The sequence below is a fragment of the Denticeps clupeoides genome, chromosome 3, assembly GCF_900700375.1.
Source record: "Denticeps clupeoides chromosome 3, fDenClu1.1, whole genome shotgun sequence".
NCBI lineage: Eukaryota > Metazoa > Chordata > Actinopteri > Clupeiformes > Denticipitidae > Denticeps > Denticeps clupeoides.
In genome coordinates, this window is record NC_041709.1 from 23,503,245 (window position 1) to 23,518,334 (window position 15,090).

The following is a 15,090-nucleotide window of genomic DNA, read 5'->3' on the forward strand; positions in this document are numbered from 1 at the left end:
GGTACATTTTTATGATCACTTGTAAAAATGATTCAGGAATATTTATTTTTTAGAGGGAATTGTTTCAGTGTTTGTTGTTGAATGGGGTCAGGAATGACCTCTTTAATCGGATAATGTAAATCATGATTCCAAAAAGGTTTTAGGCATGAAAAATTGGCGTATCCTCTGTAATTTGAGAAGTCAGACCAGTCAGGTGAAGATATGACATGAAGAAGGCAACTTGAGTCATGTTATCATGGAAAAATATGTTTTTTATTTTTTCTCAAAAGGACCGTTTGATGCTCATGGTGACACTATGGGAAACTACAAGAAAACTTTTGACTTGAAGGTTAAAAAAATAGAAGTAGATAAATAGAACTCTGATTATATGTGATCTTTTCTTAAACATTTGCGAAAATGACCGGGAGAGGGACCATCAGATCCCTACCCCACATAAATATGTTGCAAGTCCATATTGTGTGTTTCTGCGTCCAAATCCAGCGTGATTGAGTTTGAAGGGACGGGATGTTCAGGAGTGAAACTAGACTATTCCAAATTTTGCCAGGTCACTGAGCTCCATGTCACCAAAAGCCTCCCATGGACACACGACGGTGAAATCTGCAGGAGAAAAGCATAATCTTTAATCAATTCTTATTACTAACAAACAGCTGTTGCTATGGTGATGCTCAAATGCGACTCTAAATTAAGTTGAAAACGTCACCTGTGCCAAGTCCCTCCATTCCAGGGATGTCATCACCAAACCTGAGTGACACAAATGACAAAAACTTTAAACAACATCAGCACATAAAAACTTTCAAACTTCAATTCAAACTTGATGCAGTCATCAACATTTAAACGCTTTCATCATAATCTGTTACGGCAACACCCATTCAAAAAATTGAATATAACTTCACATTCATAAAGGCCTTACCCTTTCTGACCAGGCCTGGGTGCCTTGCTCTTGAAGGTGCGAGTGGTCCTCTGCTTGAACCTGGGGGGTCCCTTCTTCTCCACAGGGGCAGCGACTCCGGTATCCATTACGACTGATGGCTGCAGGTCAGGAAGGTGGAGCCATTTATTCACCTGATGCTGTTTCCCATATGATCTCCTCACACCTAATTACTTCAGATTAATGCGTGTTTCTGACGGCCTTAATCCGGCCCATCAGTGTGGCCCCAACCCAACCACACAAAGGCTAATATTAGGTCAGATTAGGTCAAATTCAGTTCAATCGCCTTTGTCTAATTCTGTCTAATTCACGTTCCCAGAATAACTCGCATGTTTACTAAATGTTAGGTTCTAGACTGGCATCTCTAGAACATCACCACAATCTGACTTCTGTCCAAGAGAGTTTCTCTTAGCATGACCAGCCCATTTTTACTGGACTGGTCCAGCATGTGGACCATGTACATTCTGTACGGTTACACGGAACCAGTCCACACTCCAGAACTTCTCTACGCATCTACGCATCTCACACATCTCTTACAGTTCTAGACTCCCAAGGGTCTGGTGTTAATAAGTTCTATGTAGCACACAATGGTTTCTCCCTGGGGTAGAACCTTGATAATACATCTTCAACCTGAAGGTGTCTTTACATTCTACAAGATCTTTTTTCCATGTCTTTATCCATACCAGGTTTGCTGCTCAGAACCATGTTCTCACCTCTGAAATGACTACAATATTTCACTTGTAGTGTCATTCACTGGACACACCCAAACTTAGACCTTTCGACACGTTTTTTGAGTTGTCCCTGTCAAGGTCCATGAGAATTAATTTAACCTTTCATTTAATGATTAACAGCACCAGCCACTCCCCAGGAACCTTCTAGAACTCGCTATCTACCGCCTGTTATGTCTCTACCTGCCACTTATTTATAGAACAGTAATGTGGAGAAGATGCGAGAAGATTCTTCTTACCTAGAATTGGTCCTGCTCCTCCTGGAAGCAAGTGCAGAGATGCAAAACAAAGACGAGTGGAGAACTCCTCTCTCTTTCTGCAGTCTCTCTGTTCCGGCATCCTTCTGCCGCTCAGCGCTTCCCTTTATACCCCCCAGGCTAATCCTGCTCTGATCATCTCCCTGTTAGTTCACATGTTTCTAAGCTCACCTCAGTGAGAAGGTGTATTTTAAGATGGACTCAGGCCAGGTTTAGTCAGCATGTCCTGACCAAGCACAGATCTTCCCATCAGGTCAGTTCAGGTGATACCAGTAGTATGAGTGCAGTATGAGTGTAGATGTAATCTTGGCTGCTCGCTGAACAACACATAACAAGTGTGAAAAAAGGGCTGATGGTGTAAATTTGTTTTAAAACGGGCAAGGCAAGTTTTATTTATAGCGCATATTCTATAAATAGACGCAATGTGAAGTACAATAAAATATGAAAGGGTAAAAAAAGACAGATAAATATGAGAATAAAAAATAAAACTGGTCATAAAAAAAGAGACAAACAAGAACAAATCAGTAAAAAATGGTAAAATCCTGTAATTATAGTTCTTTTTAAAACATCTATTAATGTCATCTAATGTCAAATTATATGTAACAAGTAGCGTGAAAGTGTGCAAATGTGTAAAGTAAAGCTGTGCAAATGACTGTGGGGATTGAGTCCAAAAGTGATTGAAAGTGATGGAGTGTATTAGAATTCTGTCCTATGAAGTGTTGTGGTTGTTGAGAGCTGGTATAGCCTGTGGGAAGAAGCTCCCTCTCATTCTCTCTGTGTTGAACTTCGTCCGGGCCCTGGTCCAGCACCGCTTGCTGTAGATCGATTGAAGGTCAGGGAGCTTGGTACAGATGATGGGTTCAGCTGATCGAACCACCATCGGGCTCGCCTGTCCTGCATGGTGGAGTTTGTAGTGGCTGTAGTGGCTGTCTTAGGTGTACGGAGTACAGTAGGGGGCTCAAAACACAGCCCTGGGGGGCTCTAGTGCTGAGAGTGATTTTTTTGTGATTCTGTACAAATTGCGATATTCTACAGAGATGATTCTCATCTCTGCTGACTTGACTAAAGAAAACGCTCGACAGCACCATCTGGTGCACGAAATATGTAAACAAAAATATTGATATTAGATGTCCCTGTGTCGATACAATATCACCATGTAAAATATTGCAATATATTGCTGTATCAATATTTTCTAACACCCCTAGTGTGCAGCTTTACATGAAGCTTTTTTTTGCTCTAAAGTGACGTGTGGTGTAAAAACAAACTCTTCTCCTTTTTTTTTATCACTATTGTGCTATTGTAGAACTATTGTACTATCACTATTGTACAGTTGTACTGAACAAAGTACTATTCTAAATGACACCTCATTCAGCCATATAAAAGGGTATACGTTTTCTTATTATTCAGTATTCTGAGCATAAATGTCTTTGTTTTTATTTAATGATTTCTCTGTCAAAGATACCATTTTCCTTTTATTACTGAATGTCTATATGAACTATTTTTATTAACACTGTTTGATGTGGTTATGTGCTTTTAACATCCATTATTACCACATTTGAGATCAATTGCATCAAAAATGTAATCAAACACATGCTCAGAAAACACACACACAAAAACAGGTACATTTTTATGATCACTTGTAAAAATGATTCAGGAATATTTATTTTTTAGAGGGAATTGTTTCAGTGTTTGTTGTTGAATGGGGTCAGGAATGACCTCTTTAATTGGATAATGTAAATCATGATTCCAAAAAGGTTTTAGGCATGAAAAATTGGCGTATCCTCTGTAATTTGAGAAGTCAGACCAGTCAGGTGAAGATATGACATGAAGAAGGCAACTTGAGTCATGTTATCATGGAAAAATATGTTTTTTATTTTTTCTCAAAAGGACCGTTTGATGCTCATGGTGACACTATGGGAAACTACAAGAAACTTTTGACTTGAAGGTTAAAAAAAATAGAAGTAGATAAATAGAACTCTGATTATATGTGATCTTTTCTTAAACATTTGCAAAAATGACCGGGAGAGGGACCATCAGATCCCTACCCCACATAAATATGTTGCAAGTCCATATTGTGTGTTTCTGCGTCCAAATCCAGCGTGATTGAGTTTGAAGGGACGGGATGTTCAGGAGTGAAACTAGACTATTCCAAATTTTGCCAGGTCACTGAGCTCCATGTCACCAAAAGCCTCCCATGGACACACGACGGTGAAATCTGCAGGAGAAAAGCATAATCTTTAATCAATTCTTATTACTAACAAACAGCTGTTGCTATGGTGATGCTCAAATGCGACTCTAAATTAAGTTGAAAACGTCACCTGTGCCAAGTCCCTCCATTCCAGGGATGTCATCACCAAACCTGAGTGACACAAATGACAAAAACTTTAAACAACATCAGCACATAAAAACTTTCAAACTTCAATTCAAACTTGATGCAGTCATCAACATTTAAACGCTTTCATCATAATCTGTTACGGCAACACCCATTCAAAAAATTGAATATAACTTCACATTCATAAAGGCCTTACCCTTTCTGACCAGGCCTGGGTGCCTTGCTCTTGAAGGTGCGAGTGGTCCTCTGCTTGAACCTGGGGGGTCCCTTCTTCTCCACAGGGGCAGCGACTCCGGTATCCATTACGACTGATGGCTGCAGGTCAGGAAGGTGGAGCCATTTATTCATCTGCCGCTGTTTCCCATATGATCTCCTCACACCTAATTACTTCAGATTAATGCGTGTTTCTGACGGCCTTAATCCGGCCCATCAGTGTGGCCCCAACCCAACCACACAAAGGCTAATATTAGGTCAGATTAGGTCAAATTCAGTTCAATCGCCTTTGTCTAATTCTGTCTAATTCACGTTCCCAGAATAACTCGCATGTTTACTAAATGTTAGGTTCTAGACTGGCATCTCTAGAACATCACCACAATCTGACTTCTGTCCAAGAGAGTTTCTCTTAGCATGACCAGCCCATTTTTACTGGACTGGTCCAGCATGTGGACCATGTACATTCTGTACGGTTACACGGAACCAGTCCACACTCCAGAACTTCTCTACGCATCTACGCATCTCACACATCTCTTACAGTTCTAGACTCCCAAGGGTCTGGTGTTAATAAGTTCTATGTAGCACACAATGGTTTCTCCCTGGGGTAGAACCTTGATAATACATCTTCAACCTGAAGGTGTCTTTACATTCTACAAGATCTTTTTTCCATGTCTTTATCCATACCAGGTTTGCTGCTCAGAACCATGTTCTCACCTCTGAAATGACTACAATATTTCACTTGTAGTGTCATTCACTGGACACACCCAAACTTAGACCTTTCGACACGTTTTTTGAGTTGTCCCTGTCAAGGTCCATGAGAATTAATTTAACCTTTCATTTAATGATTAACAGCACCAGCCACTCCCCAGGAACCTTCTAGAACTCGCTATCTACCGCCTGTTATGTCTCTACCTGCCACTTATTTATAGAACAGTAATGTGGAGAAGATGCGAGAAGATTCTTCTTACCTAGAATTGGTCCTGCTCCTCCTGGAAGCAAGTGCAGAGATGCAAAACAAAGACGAGTGGAGAACTCCTCTCTCTTTCTGCAGTCTCTCTGTTCCGGCATCCTTCTGCCGCTCAGCGCTTCCCTTTATACCCCCCAGGCTAATCCTGCTCTGATCATCTCCCTGTTAGTTCACATGTTTCTAAGCTCACCTCAGTGAGAAGGTGTATTTTAAGATGGACTCAGGCCAGGTTTAGTCAGCATGTCCTGACCAAGCACAGATCTTCCCATCAGGTCAGTTCAGGTGATACCAGTAGTATGAGTGCAGTATGAGTGTAGATGTAATCTTGGCTGCTCGCTGAACAACACATAACAAGTGTGAAAAAAGGGCTGATGGTGTAAATTTGTTTTAAAACGGGCAAGGCAAGTTTTATTTATAGCGCATATTCTATAAATAGACGCAATGTGAAGTACAATAAAATATGAAAGGGTAGAAAAAGACAGATTAATATGAGAAGAAAAAATAAAACTGGTCATAAAAAAAGAGACAAACAAGAACAAATCAGTAAAAAATGGTAAAATCCTGTAATTATAGTTCTTTTTAAAACATCTATTAATGTCATCTAATGTCAAATTATATGTAACAAGTAGCGTGAAAGTGTGCAAATGTGTAAAGTAAAGCTGTGCAAATGACTGTGGGGATTGAGTCCAAAAGTGATTGAAAGTGATGGAGTGTATTAGAATTCTGTCCTATGAAGTGTTGTGGTTGTTGAGAGCTGGTATAGCCTGTGGGAAGAAGCTCCCTCTCATTCTCTCTGTGTTGAACTTCGTCCGGGCCCTGGTCCAGCACCGCTTGCTGTAGATCGATTGAAGGTCAGGGAGCTTGGTACAGATGATGGGTTCAGCTGATCGAACCACCATCGGGCTCGCCTGTCCTGCATGGTGGAGTTTGTAGTGGCTGTAGTGGCTGTCTTAGGTGTACGGAGTACAGTAGGGGGCTCAAAACACAGCCCTGGGGGGCTCTAGTGCTGAGAGTGATTTTTTGGTGATTCTGTACAAATTGCGATATTCTACAGAGATGATTCTCATCTCTGCTGACTTGACTAAAGAAAACGCTCGACAGCACCATCTGGTGCACGAAATATGTAAACAAAAATATTGATATTAGATGTCCCTGTGTCGATACAATATCACCATGTAAAATATTGCAATATATTGCTGTATCAATATTTTCTAACACCCCTAGTGTGCAGCTTTACATGAAGCTTTTTTTTGCTCTAAAGTGACGTGTGGTGTAAAAACAAACTCTTCTCCTTTTTTTTTATCACTATTGTGCTATTGTAGAACTATTGTACTATCACTATTGTACAGTTGTACTGAACAAAGTACTATTCTAAATGACACCTCATTCAGCCATATAAAAGGGTATACGTTTTCTTATTATTCAGTATTCTGAGCATAAATGTCTTTGTTTTTATTTAATGATTTCTCTGTCAAAGATACCATTTTCCTTTTATTACTGAATGTCTATATGAACTATTTTTATTAACACTGTTTGATGTGGTTATGTGCTTTTAACATCCATTATTACCACATTTGAGATCAATTGCATCAAAAATGTAATCAAACACATGCTCAGAAAATACACACACAAAAACAGGTACATTTTTATGATCACTTGTAAAAATGATTCAGGAATATTTATTTTTTAGAGGGAATTGTTTCAGTGTTTGTTGTTGAATGGGGTCAGGAATGACCTCTTTAATTGGATAATGTAAATCATGATTCCAAAAAGGTTTTAGGCATGAAAAATTGGCGTATCCTCTGTAATTTGAGAAGTCAGACCAGTCAGGTGAAGATATGACATGAAGAAGGCAACTTGAGTCATGTTATCATGGAAAAATATGTTTTTTATTTTTTCTCAAAAGGACCGTTTGATGCTCATGGTGACACTATGGGAAACTACAAGAAACTTTTGACTTGAAGGTTAAAAAAAATAGAAGTAGATAAATAGAACTCTGATTATATGTGATCTTTTCTTAAACATTTGCAAAAATGACCGGGAGAGGGACCATCAGATCCCTACCCCACATAAATATGTTGCAAGTCCATATTGTGTGTTTCTGCGTCCAAATCCAGCGTGATTGAGTTTGAAGGGACGGGATGTTCAGGAGTGAAACTAGACTATTCCAAATTTTGCCAGGTCACTGAGCTCCATGTCACCAAAAGCCTCCCATGGACACACGACGGTGAAATCTGCAGGAGAAAAGCATAATCTTTAATCAATTCTTATTACTAACAAACAGCTGTTGCTATGGTGATGCTCAAATGCGACTCTAAATTAAGTTGAAAACGTCACCTGTGCCAAGTCCTTCCATTCCAGGGATGTCATCACCAAACCTGAGTGACACAAATGACAAAAACTTTAAACAACATCAGCACATAAAAACTTTCAAACTTCAATTCAAACTTGATGCAGTCATCAACATTTAAACGCTTTCATCATAATCTGTTACGGCAACACCCATTCAAAAAATTGAATATAACTTCACATTCATAAAGGCCTTACCCTTTCTGACCAGGCCTGGGTGCCTTGCTCTTGAAGGTGCGAGTGGTCCTCTGCTTGAACCTGGGGGGTCCCTTCTTCTCCACAGGGGCAGCGACTCCAGTATCCATTACGACTGATGGCTGCAGGTCAGGAAGGTGGAGCCATTTATTCACCTGATGCTGTTTCCCATATGATCTCCTCACACCTAATTACTTCAGATTAATGCGTGTTTCTGACGGCCTTAATCCGGCCCATCAGTGTGGCCCCAACCCAACCACACAAAGGCTAATATTAGGTCAGATTAGGTCAAATTCAGTTCAATCGCCTTTGTCTAATTCTGTCTAATTCACGTTCCCAGAATAACTCGCATGTTTACTAAATGTTAGGTTCTAGACTGGCATCTCTAGAACATCACCACAATCTGACTTCTGTCCAAGAGAGTTTCTCTTAGCATGACCAGCCCATTTTTACTGGACTGGTCCAGCATGTGGACCATGTACATTCTGTACGGTTACACGGAACCAGTCCACACTCCAGAACTTCTCTACGCATCTACGCATCTCACACATCTCTTACAGTTCTAGACTCCCAAGGGTCTGGTGTTAATAAGTTCTATGTAGCACACAATGGTGTTAAGAACTGGGGTTAAGAACGTAGAACCATGGTAAGACATCTTCAACCTGAAGGTGTCTTTACATTCTACAAGATCTTTTTTCCATGTCTTTATCCATACCAGGGTTGCTGCTGAGAACAATGTTCTCGCCTCTGAAATGACTACAATATTTCACTTGTAGTGTCATTCACCGGACACACCCAAACTTAGACCTTCCGACACGTTTTTTGAGTTGTCCCTGTCAAGGTCCATGAGAATAAATTCAACCTTTCATTTAATGAGCAACAGCACCAGCCACTCCACAGGAACCTTCTAGAACTCGCTATCTACCGCCTGTTACGTCTCTACCTGCCACTTATTTATAGAACAGTAATGTGGAGAAGATGCGAGAAGATTCTTCTTACCTAGAATTGGTCCTGCTCCTCCTGGAAGCAAGTGCAGAGATGCAAAACAAAGACGAGTGGAGAACTCCTCTCTCTTTCTGCAGTCTCTCTGTTCCGGCATCCTTCTGCCGCTCAGCGCTTCCCTTTATACCCCCCAGGCTAATCCTGCTCTGATCATCTCCCTGTTAGTTCACATGTTTCTAAGCTCACCTCAGTGAGAAGGTGTATTTTAAGATGGACTCAGGCCAGGTTTAGTCAGCATGTCCTGACCAAGCACAGATCTTCCCATCAGGTCAGTTCAGGTGATACCAGTAGTATGAGTGCAGTATGAGTGTAGATGTAATCTTGGCTGCTCGCTGAACAACACATAACAAGTGTGAAAAAAGGGCTGATGGTGTAAATTTGTTTTAAAACGGGCAAGGCAAGTTTTATTTATAGCGCATATTCTATAAATAGACGCAATGTGAAGTACAATAAAATATGAAAGGGTAGAAAAAGACAGATTAATATGAGAAGAAAAAATAAAACTGGTCATAAAAAAAGAGACAAACAAGAACAAATCAGTAAAAAATGGTAAAATCCTGTAATTATAGTTCTTTTTAAAACATCTATTAATGTCATCTAATGTCAAATTATATGTAACAAGTAGCGTGAAAGTGTGCAAATGTGTAAAGTAAAGCTGTGCAAATGACTGTGGGGATTGAGTCCAAAAGTGATTGAAAGTGATGGAGTGTATTAGAATTCTGTCCTATGAAGTGTTGTGGTTGTTGAGAGCTGGTATAGCCTGTGGGAAGAAGCTCCCTCTCATTCTCTCTGTGTTGAACTTCGTCCGGGCCCTGGTCCAGCACCGCTTGCTGTAGATCGATTGAAGGTCAGGGAGCTTGGTACAGATGATGGGTTCAGCTGATCGAACCACCATCGGGCTCGCCTGTCCTGCATGGTGGAGTTTGTAGTGGCTGTAGTGGCTGTCTTAGGTGTACGGAGTACAGTAGGGGGCTCAAAACACAGCCCTGGGGGGCTCTAGTGCTGAGAGTGATTTTTTGGTGATTCTGTACAAATTGCGATATTCTACAGAGATGATTCTCATCTCTGCTGACTTGACTAAAGAAAACGCTCGACAGCACCATCTGGTGCACGAAATATGTAAACAAAAATATTGATATTAGATGTCCCTGTGTCGATACAATATCACCATGTAAAATATTGCAATATATTGCTGTATCAATATTTTCTAACACCCCTAGTGTGCAGCTTTACATGAAGCTTTTTTTTGCTCTAAAGTGACGTGTGGTGTAAAAACAAACTCTTCTCCTTTTTTTTATCACTATTGTGCTATTGTAGAACTATTGTACTATCACTATTGTACAGTTGTACTGAACAAAGTACTATTCTAAATGACACCTCATTTAGCCGTATAAAAGGGTATACGTTTTCTTATTATTCAGTATTCTGAGCATAAATGTCTTTGTTTTTATTTAATGATTTCTCTGTCAAAGATACCATTTTCCTTTTATTACTGAATGTCTATATGAACTATTTTTATTAAAACTCTTTGATGTGGTTATGTGCTTTTAACATCCATTATTACCACATTTGAGATCAATTGCATCAAAAATGTAATCAAACACATGCTCAGAAAATACACACACAAAAACGGGTACATTTTTATGATCACTTGTAAAAATGATTCAGGAATATTTATTTTTTAGAGGGAATTGTTTCAGTGTTTGTTGTTGAATGGGGTCAGGAATGACCTCTTTAATTGGATAATGTAAATCATGATTCCAAAAAGGTTTTAGGCATGAAAAATTGGCGTATCCTCTGTAATTTGAGAAGTCAGACCAGTCAGGTGAAGATATGACATGAAGAAGGCAACTTGAGTCATGTTATCATGGAAAAATATGTTTTTTATTTTTTCTCAAAAGGACCGTTTGATGCTCATGGTGACACTATGGGAAACTACAAGAAAACTTTTGACTTGAAGGTTAAAAAAATAGAAGTAGATAAATAGAACTCTGATTATATGTGATCTTTTGTTAAACATTTGCGAAAATGACCGGGAGAGGGACCATCAGATCCCTACCCCACATAAATATGTTGCAAGTCCATATTGTGTGTTTCTGCGTCCAAATCCAGCGTGATTGAGTTTGAAGGGACGGGATGTTCAGGAGTGAAACTAGACTATTCCAAATTTTGCCAGGTCACTGAGCTCCATGTCACCAAAAGCCTCCCATGGACACACGACGGTGAAATCTGCAGGAGAAAAGCATAATCTTCATTCAATTCTTAATACTAACAAACAGCTGTTGCTATGGTGATGCTCAAATGCGACTCTAAATTAAGTTGAAAACGTCACCTGTGCCAAGTCCTTCCATTCCAGGGATGTCATCGCCAAACCTGAGTGACACAAATGACAAAAACTTTAAACAACATCAGCACATAAAAACTTTCAAACTTCAATTCAAACTTGATGCAGTCATCAACATTTAAACGCTTTCATCATAATCTGTTACGGCAACACCCATTCAATATATCTTCATATTTATAAAGGCCTTACCCTTTCTGACCAGGCCTGGGTGCCTTGCTCTTGAAGGTGCGAGTGGTCCTCTGCTTGAACCTGGGGGGTCCCTTCTTCTCCACAGGGGCAGCGACTCCGGTATCCATTACGACTGATGGCTGCAGGTCAGGAAGGTGGAGCCATTTATTCATCTGCCGCTGTTTCCCATATGATCTCCTCACACCTAATTACTTCAGATTAATGCGTGACTCTGATGGCCTTAATCCGGCCCATCAGTGTGGCCCCAACCCAACCACACAAAGGCTAATATTAGGTCAGATTAGGTCAAATTCCGTTCAATCGCCTTTGTCTAATTCTGTCTAATTCACATTCCCAGAATAACTCACATGTTTACTACATGTAAAGTTCTAGACTGGCATCTCTAGAACATCACCACAATCTGACTTCTGTCCAAGAGAGTTTCTCTTAGCATGACCAGCCCATTTTTACTGGACTGGTCCAGCATGTGGACCATGTACATCCTGTACGGTTACACAGAACCAGTCCACACTCCAGAACTTCTCTACGCATCTACGCATCTCACACATCTCTTACAGTTCTAGACTCCCAAGGGTCTGGTGTTAATAAGTTCTATGTAGCACACAATGGTTTCTCCCTGGGGTTAAGAACGTAGAACCTTGGTAAGACATCTTCAACCTGAAGGTGTCTTTACATTCTACAAGATCTTTTTTCCATGTCCCTATCCATACCAGGGTTGCTGCTCAGAACCATGTTCTCGCCCCTGAAATGACTAGAATATTTCACTTGTAGTGTCATTCATCGGACACACCCAAACTTAGACCTTTCGACACGTTTTTTGAGTTGTCCCTGTCAAGGTCCATGAGAATTAATTCAACCTTTCATTTAATGAGCAACAGCACCAGCCACTCCACAAGAACCTTCTCGAACTCTCTACTCTCTATCTAACAGTAATGTGGAGAAGATGCGAGAAGATGCTCCTTACCTAGAATTGGTCCTGCTCCTCCTGGAAGCAAGTGCAGAGATGCAGAACAAAGACGAGTGGAGAACTCCTCTCTCTTTCTGCAGTCTCTCTGTTCCGGCATCCTTCTGCCGCTCAGCGCTTCCCTTTATACCCCCCAGGCTAATCCTGCTCTGATCATCTCCCTGTTACTTCACATGTTTCTAAGCTCACCTCAGTGAGAAGGTGTATTTTAAGATGGACTCAGGCCAGGTTTAGTCAGCATGTCCTGACCAAGCACAGATCTTCCCATCAGGTCAGTTCAGGTGATACCAGTAGTATGAGTGCAGTATGAGTGTAGATGTAATCTTGGCTGCTCGCTGAACAACACATATCAAGTGTGAAAAAAGGGCTGATGGTGTAAATTTGTTTTAAAACGGGCAAGGCAAGTTTTATTTATAGCGCTTATTCTATAAATAGACGCAATGTGAAGTACAATAAAATATGAAAGGGTAGAAAAAGACAGATTAATATGAGAAGAAAAAATAAAACTGGTCATAAAAAAAGAGACAAACAAGAACAAATCAGTAAAAAATGGTAAAATCCTGTAATTATAGTTATTTTTAAAACATCTATTAATGTCATCTTTAAGGTGGCACAATTTATAAAACGTGCAATCTAACAATCAGTTAATCATTTAATGTTTGGTGTTATTGAAGTGATAAAATGTTGTTCAGGCCTTCGAGGTCCTGGGTGTGGTTCTGAGTCCTGGTCTCTGATGGGATAAGAGGATTGGCTGTAAGTCTGTTTGGGCCGGTCTGTTTAAGACATACTTTCCCCACTGTGTTTGCATAACGATACAGGTCTTAAATAACGAGTTTTAAATAAAGTCCTGTCTGTGGAAGGTTCTCGCTGGCTTTTCCGGCTTCGGTGATATTAATAACCTGCTAATAGAGCACGTGACAATCAGCACTATTCTAAATTTTATTGATGAGCTCATTATTTTATAGACCAAGATGTCTAAAAGCATCGGCTATGCTGATTATTTGACAGCTGGTTTATCGGGCACCTCTATCTTGTGGTGCTTTTTTTTTTTTCAACATTAATACAAACAGTAACCTCAGTCCTGAGATTGGGCCCGAGCTCTCAAATAAAAAAATATATGTTTACAATAAAGATCTGAGGAAAAAAAATAAAAATAAACAGACAAACTTCAAGCAAAAATATAAACTTAAAAGAGACATAAGTGGCCTATCCAGCAAGGCTTTGATCTGGTCTCCATCTTCTTTCAAAGAGTCTTCAGCTGTAGTTGTGCTGTCAACTGTTCCATTAAATATAACTGTCTGTTTTTTTTGTATCCACTGTGAGACTGTGGGTGGTTCAGGTTTCAACCAATAAGTTGTTATAATTTTTCTTTCAGATATTAGTAGGAGATTTAACAAAGATTTCTGATCCTGGGACAGATAACCCGGGAATTTGTCCAGTAGACACGTTGAAGGGTCCCAGGAAAGATTCACTTTAAGTAGCTTTTCTACGTGCCCCTTATCTTCAGTCCAAAAGTGTTGAACAGTGGGACAGTCCCAAAATATGTGCATTTGATCACCCACAAGTCCACAGTTTCTCCAGAACTTATTACTACCCCAACTCCCAGAGCGGAGAAGTGGTGCTTTTTACAGCGGTTAATTCTGAAACATGTCCATTATATTATTATCTTATTTTTTGTGCTACTATTACCTTCTGCTTCCACTTTCTGCCATGACAATTGCAATTTCCCACTTGTGGGACTAATAAAGGTTGATCTTATCTTATCTTATCTTATCTTACTCATTGTTATATTTATTGTCATTAACATGGTAGTAGCCAGGTGGGTAACACACTCACCTGTGAACCCGAAAACCACAGTCACAGGTTCAAACCACTTTTACTACCACTGGGACTGTTCCTGTAGCTACTCATTGTAAGTCACTCTGGATAAGCGCAGTAAATCTACATTCATGTGTTTACTGTGCACCAGCTTCATCAGTGTGTAAATATTCCAGACACAGTGGACCTGTGTGTAAATGTTGACTGATCACATGAACTAGTTATTTTCTGCCAAGTTTGAATTACTTTTGCAATTCTTTTCATGAATGTGTGTATAAAGCTTGTCAAATGAGCAGAGATGGGAAAAGGCCCACGGTGACGTGACTGACTCTGCACTACTGAACACCTGGCGTATCCCACGTCAGCTATGTGCCAAGTTCACTGGTTCACTTATTACAGGCTGCCTGTGTTACAGCACACAGTGTACATGCACGCTTGTTCAGTAACGCGCTATTCCTCCACCAAGCATGTAACGGACAGACATTAAGCTCTGAAATGTGCTGGAAATTAGTTAGGTGTGCACCAGCCAGATCATCAAGCAAACCAAAAAGATAGACCAGAAGCCAAGACCTGGAGCAGTTGTAATTCTTGCCTAAAATATTTGAACTAAGTACAAGTGAAGCGATTGTCCTGGTGAAACACTGCCGCACATCACACAGTGGCACAGTGAAATGTGCTTTTAACCATCACCATTGGTGAGCAGTAGGCAACCTTGACAGGCACCCGGGGAGCAGTGTGTGGGGACGGTGCTTTGCTCAGTGGCACCTCAGTGGTACCTTGGCAGTTCAGGATTCAAACCAACAA

General features: G+C 40.3%; 4 protein-coding genes across 4 annotated transcripts; all 4 read right to left on the bottom strand.

Moving 5' to 3' along the window:
- Positions 1 to 230: 230 nt before the first annotated feature.
- On the bottom strand, positions 231 to 2,048 carry LOC114786527 (retinal cone rhodopsin-sensitive cGMP 3',5'-cyclic phosphodiesterase subunit gamma-like). The gene is made up of 4 exons (XM_028973709.1): positions 1,896 to 2,048; positions 911 to 1,029; positions 701 to 741; positions 231 to 597 (listed from the first exon to the last, which is right to left on the bottom strand). The coding sequence occupies exons 2-4, from the start codon at positions 1,015 to 1,017 to the stop codon at positions 521 to 523; spliced, it is 225 nt and encodes a 74-aa protein (XP_028829542.1). The 5' UTR covers positions 1,018 to 1,029; positions 1,896 to 2,048; the 3' UTR covers positions 231 to 520.
- A 1,713-nt stretch (positions 2,049 to 3,761) lies between these two features.
- On the bottom strand, positions 3,762 to 5,579 carry LOC114786757 (retinal cone rhodopsin-sensitive cGMP 3',5'-cyclic phosphodiesterase subunit gamma-like). The gene is made up of 4 exons (XM_028974182.1): positions 5,427 to 5,579; positions 4,442 to 4,560; positions 4,232 to 4,272; positions 3,762 to 4,128 (listed from the first exon to the last, which is right to left on the bottom strand). The coding sequence occupies exons 2-4, from the start codon at positions 4,546 to 4,548 to the stop codon at positions 4,052 to 4,054; spliced, it is 225 nt and encodes a 74-aa protein (XP_028830015.1). The 5' UTR covers positions 4,549 to 4,560; positions 5,427 to 5,579; the 3' UTR covers positions 3,762 to 4,051.
- A 1,713-nt stretch (positions 5,580 to 7,292) lies between these two features.
- On the bottom strand, positions 7,293 to 9,120 carry LOC114786758 (retinal cone rhodopsin-sensitive cGMP 3',5'-cyclic phosphodiesterase subunit gamma-like). Its single transcript, XM_028974183.1, has 4 exons — positions 8,969 to 9,120; positions 7,973 to 8,091; positions 7,763 to 7,803; positions 7,293 to 7,659 (listed from the first exon to the last, which is right to left on the bottom strand). Exons 2-4 carry the CDS (start codon positions 8,077 to 8,079, stop codon positions 7,583 to 7,585), a joined length of 225 nt encoding a protein of 74 aa, XP_028830016.1. The 5' UTR covers positions 8,080 to 8,091; positions 8,969 to 9,120; the 3' UTR covers positions 7,293 to 7,582.
- A 1,713-nt stretch (positions 9,121 to 10,833) lies between these two features.
- On the bottom strand, positions 10,834 to 12,624 carry LOC114786756 (retinal cone rhodopsin-sensitive cGMP 3',5'-cyclic phosphodiesterase subunit gamma-like). The gene is made up of 4 exons (XM_028974181.1): positions 12,469 to 12,624; positions 11,505 to 11,623; positions 11,304 to 11,344; positions 10,834 to 11,200 (listed from the first exon to the last, which is right to left on the bottom strand). Exons 2-4 carry the CDS (start codon positions 11,609 to 11,611, stop codon positions 11,124 to 11,126), a joined length of 225 nt encoding a protein of 74 aa, XP_028830014.1. The 5' UTR covers positions 11,612 to 11,623; positions 12,469 to 12,624; the 3' UTR covers positions 10,834 to 11,123.
- Between the last annotated feature and the right edge of the window lie 2,466 nt (positions 12,625 to 15,090).

Bases quoted from the DNA above. Each gene is read 5' to 3' on its own strand.
- LOC114786527 (XM_028973709.1), bottom strand. From the start codon at position 1,017: ATGGATACCGGAGTCGCTGCCCCTGTGGAGAAGAAGGGACCCCCCAGG. The intron at 742-910 runs GTAAGGCCTTTA...TGTGTCACTCAG, and splicing joins CCCAGGCCTGGTCAGAAAGG to GTTTGGTGATGACATCCCTG. The intron at 598-700 runs GTGACGTTTTCA...TTTCTCCTGCAG, and splicing joins AATGGAGGGACTTGGCACAG to ATTTCACCGTCGTGTGTCCA.
- LOC114786757 (XM_028974182.1), bottom strand. From the start codon at position 4,548: ATGGATACCGGAGTCGCTGCCCCTGTGGAGAAGAAGGGACCCCCCAGG. The intron at 4,273-4,441 runs GTAAGGCCTTTA...TGTGTCACTCAG, and splicing joins CCCAGGCCTGGTCAGAAAGG to GTTTGGTGATGACATCCCTG. The intron at 4,129-4,231 runs GTGACGTTTTCA...TTTCTCCTGCAG, and splicing joins AATGGAGGGACTTGGCACAG to ATTTCACCGTCGTGTGTCCA.
- LOC114786758 (XM_028974183.1), bottom strand. From the start codon at position 8,079: ATGGATACTGGAGTCGCTGCCCCTGTGGAGAAGAAGGGACCCCCCAGG. The intron at 7,804-7,972 runs GTAAGGCCTTTA...TGTGTCACTCAG, and splicing joins CCCAGGCCTGGTCAGAAAGG to GTTTGGTGATGACATCCCTG. The intron at 7,660-7,762 runs GTGACGTTTTCA...TTTCTCCTGCAG, and splicing joins AATGGAAGGACTTGGCACAG to ATTTCACCGTCGTGTGTCCA.
- LOC114786756 (XM_028974181.1), bottom strand. From the start codon at position 11,611: ATGGATACCGGAGTCGCTGCCCCTGTGGAGAAGAAGGGACCCCCCAGG. The intron at 11,345-11,504 runs GTAAGGCCTTTA...TGTGTCACTCAG, and splicing joins CCCAGGCCTGGTCAGAAAGG to GTTTGGCGATGACATCCCTG. The intron at 11,201-11,303 runs GTGACGTTTTCA...TTTCTCCTGCAG, and splicing joins AATGGAAGGACTTGGCACAG to ATTTCACCGTCGTGTGTCCA.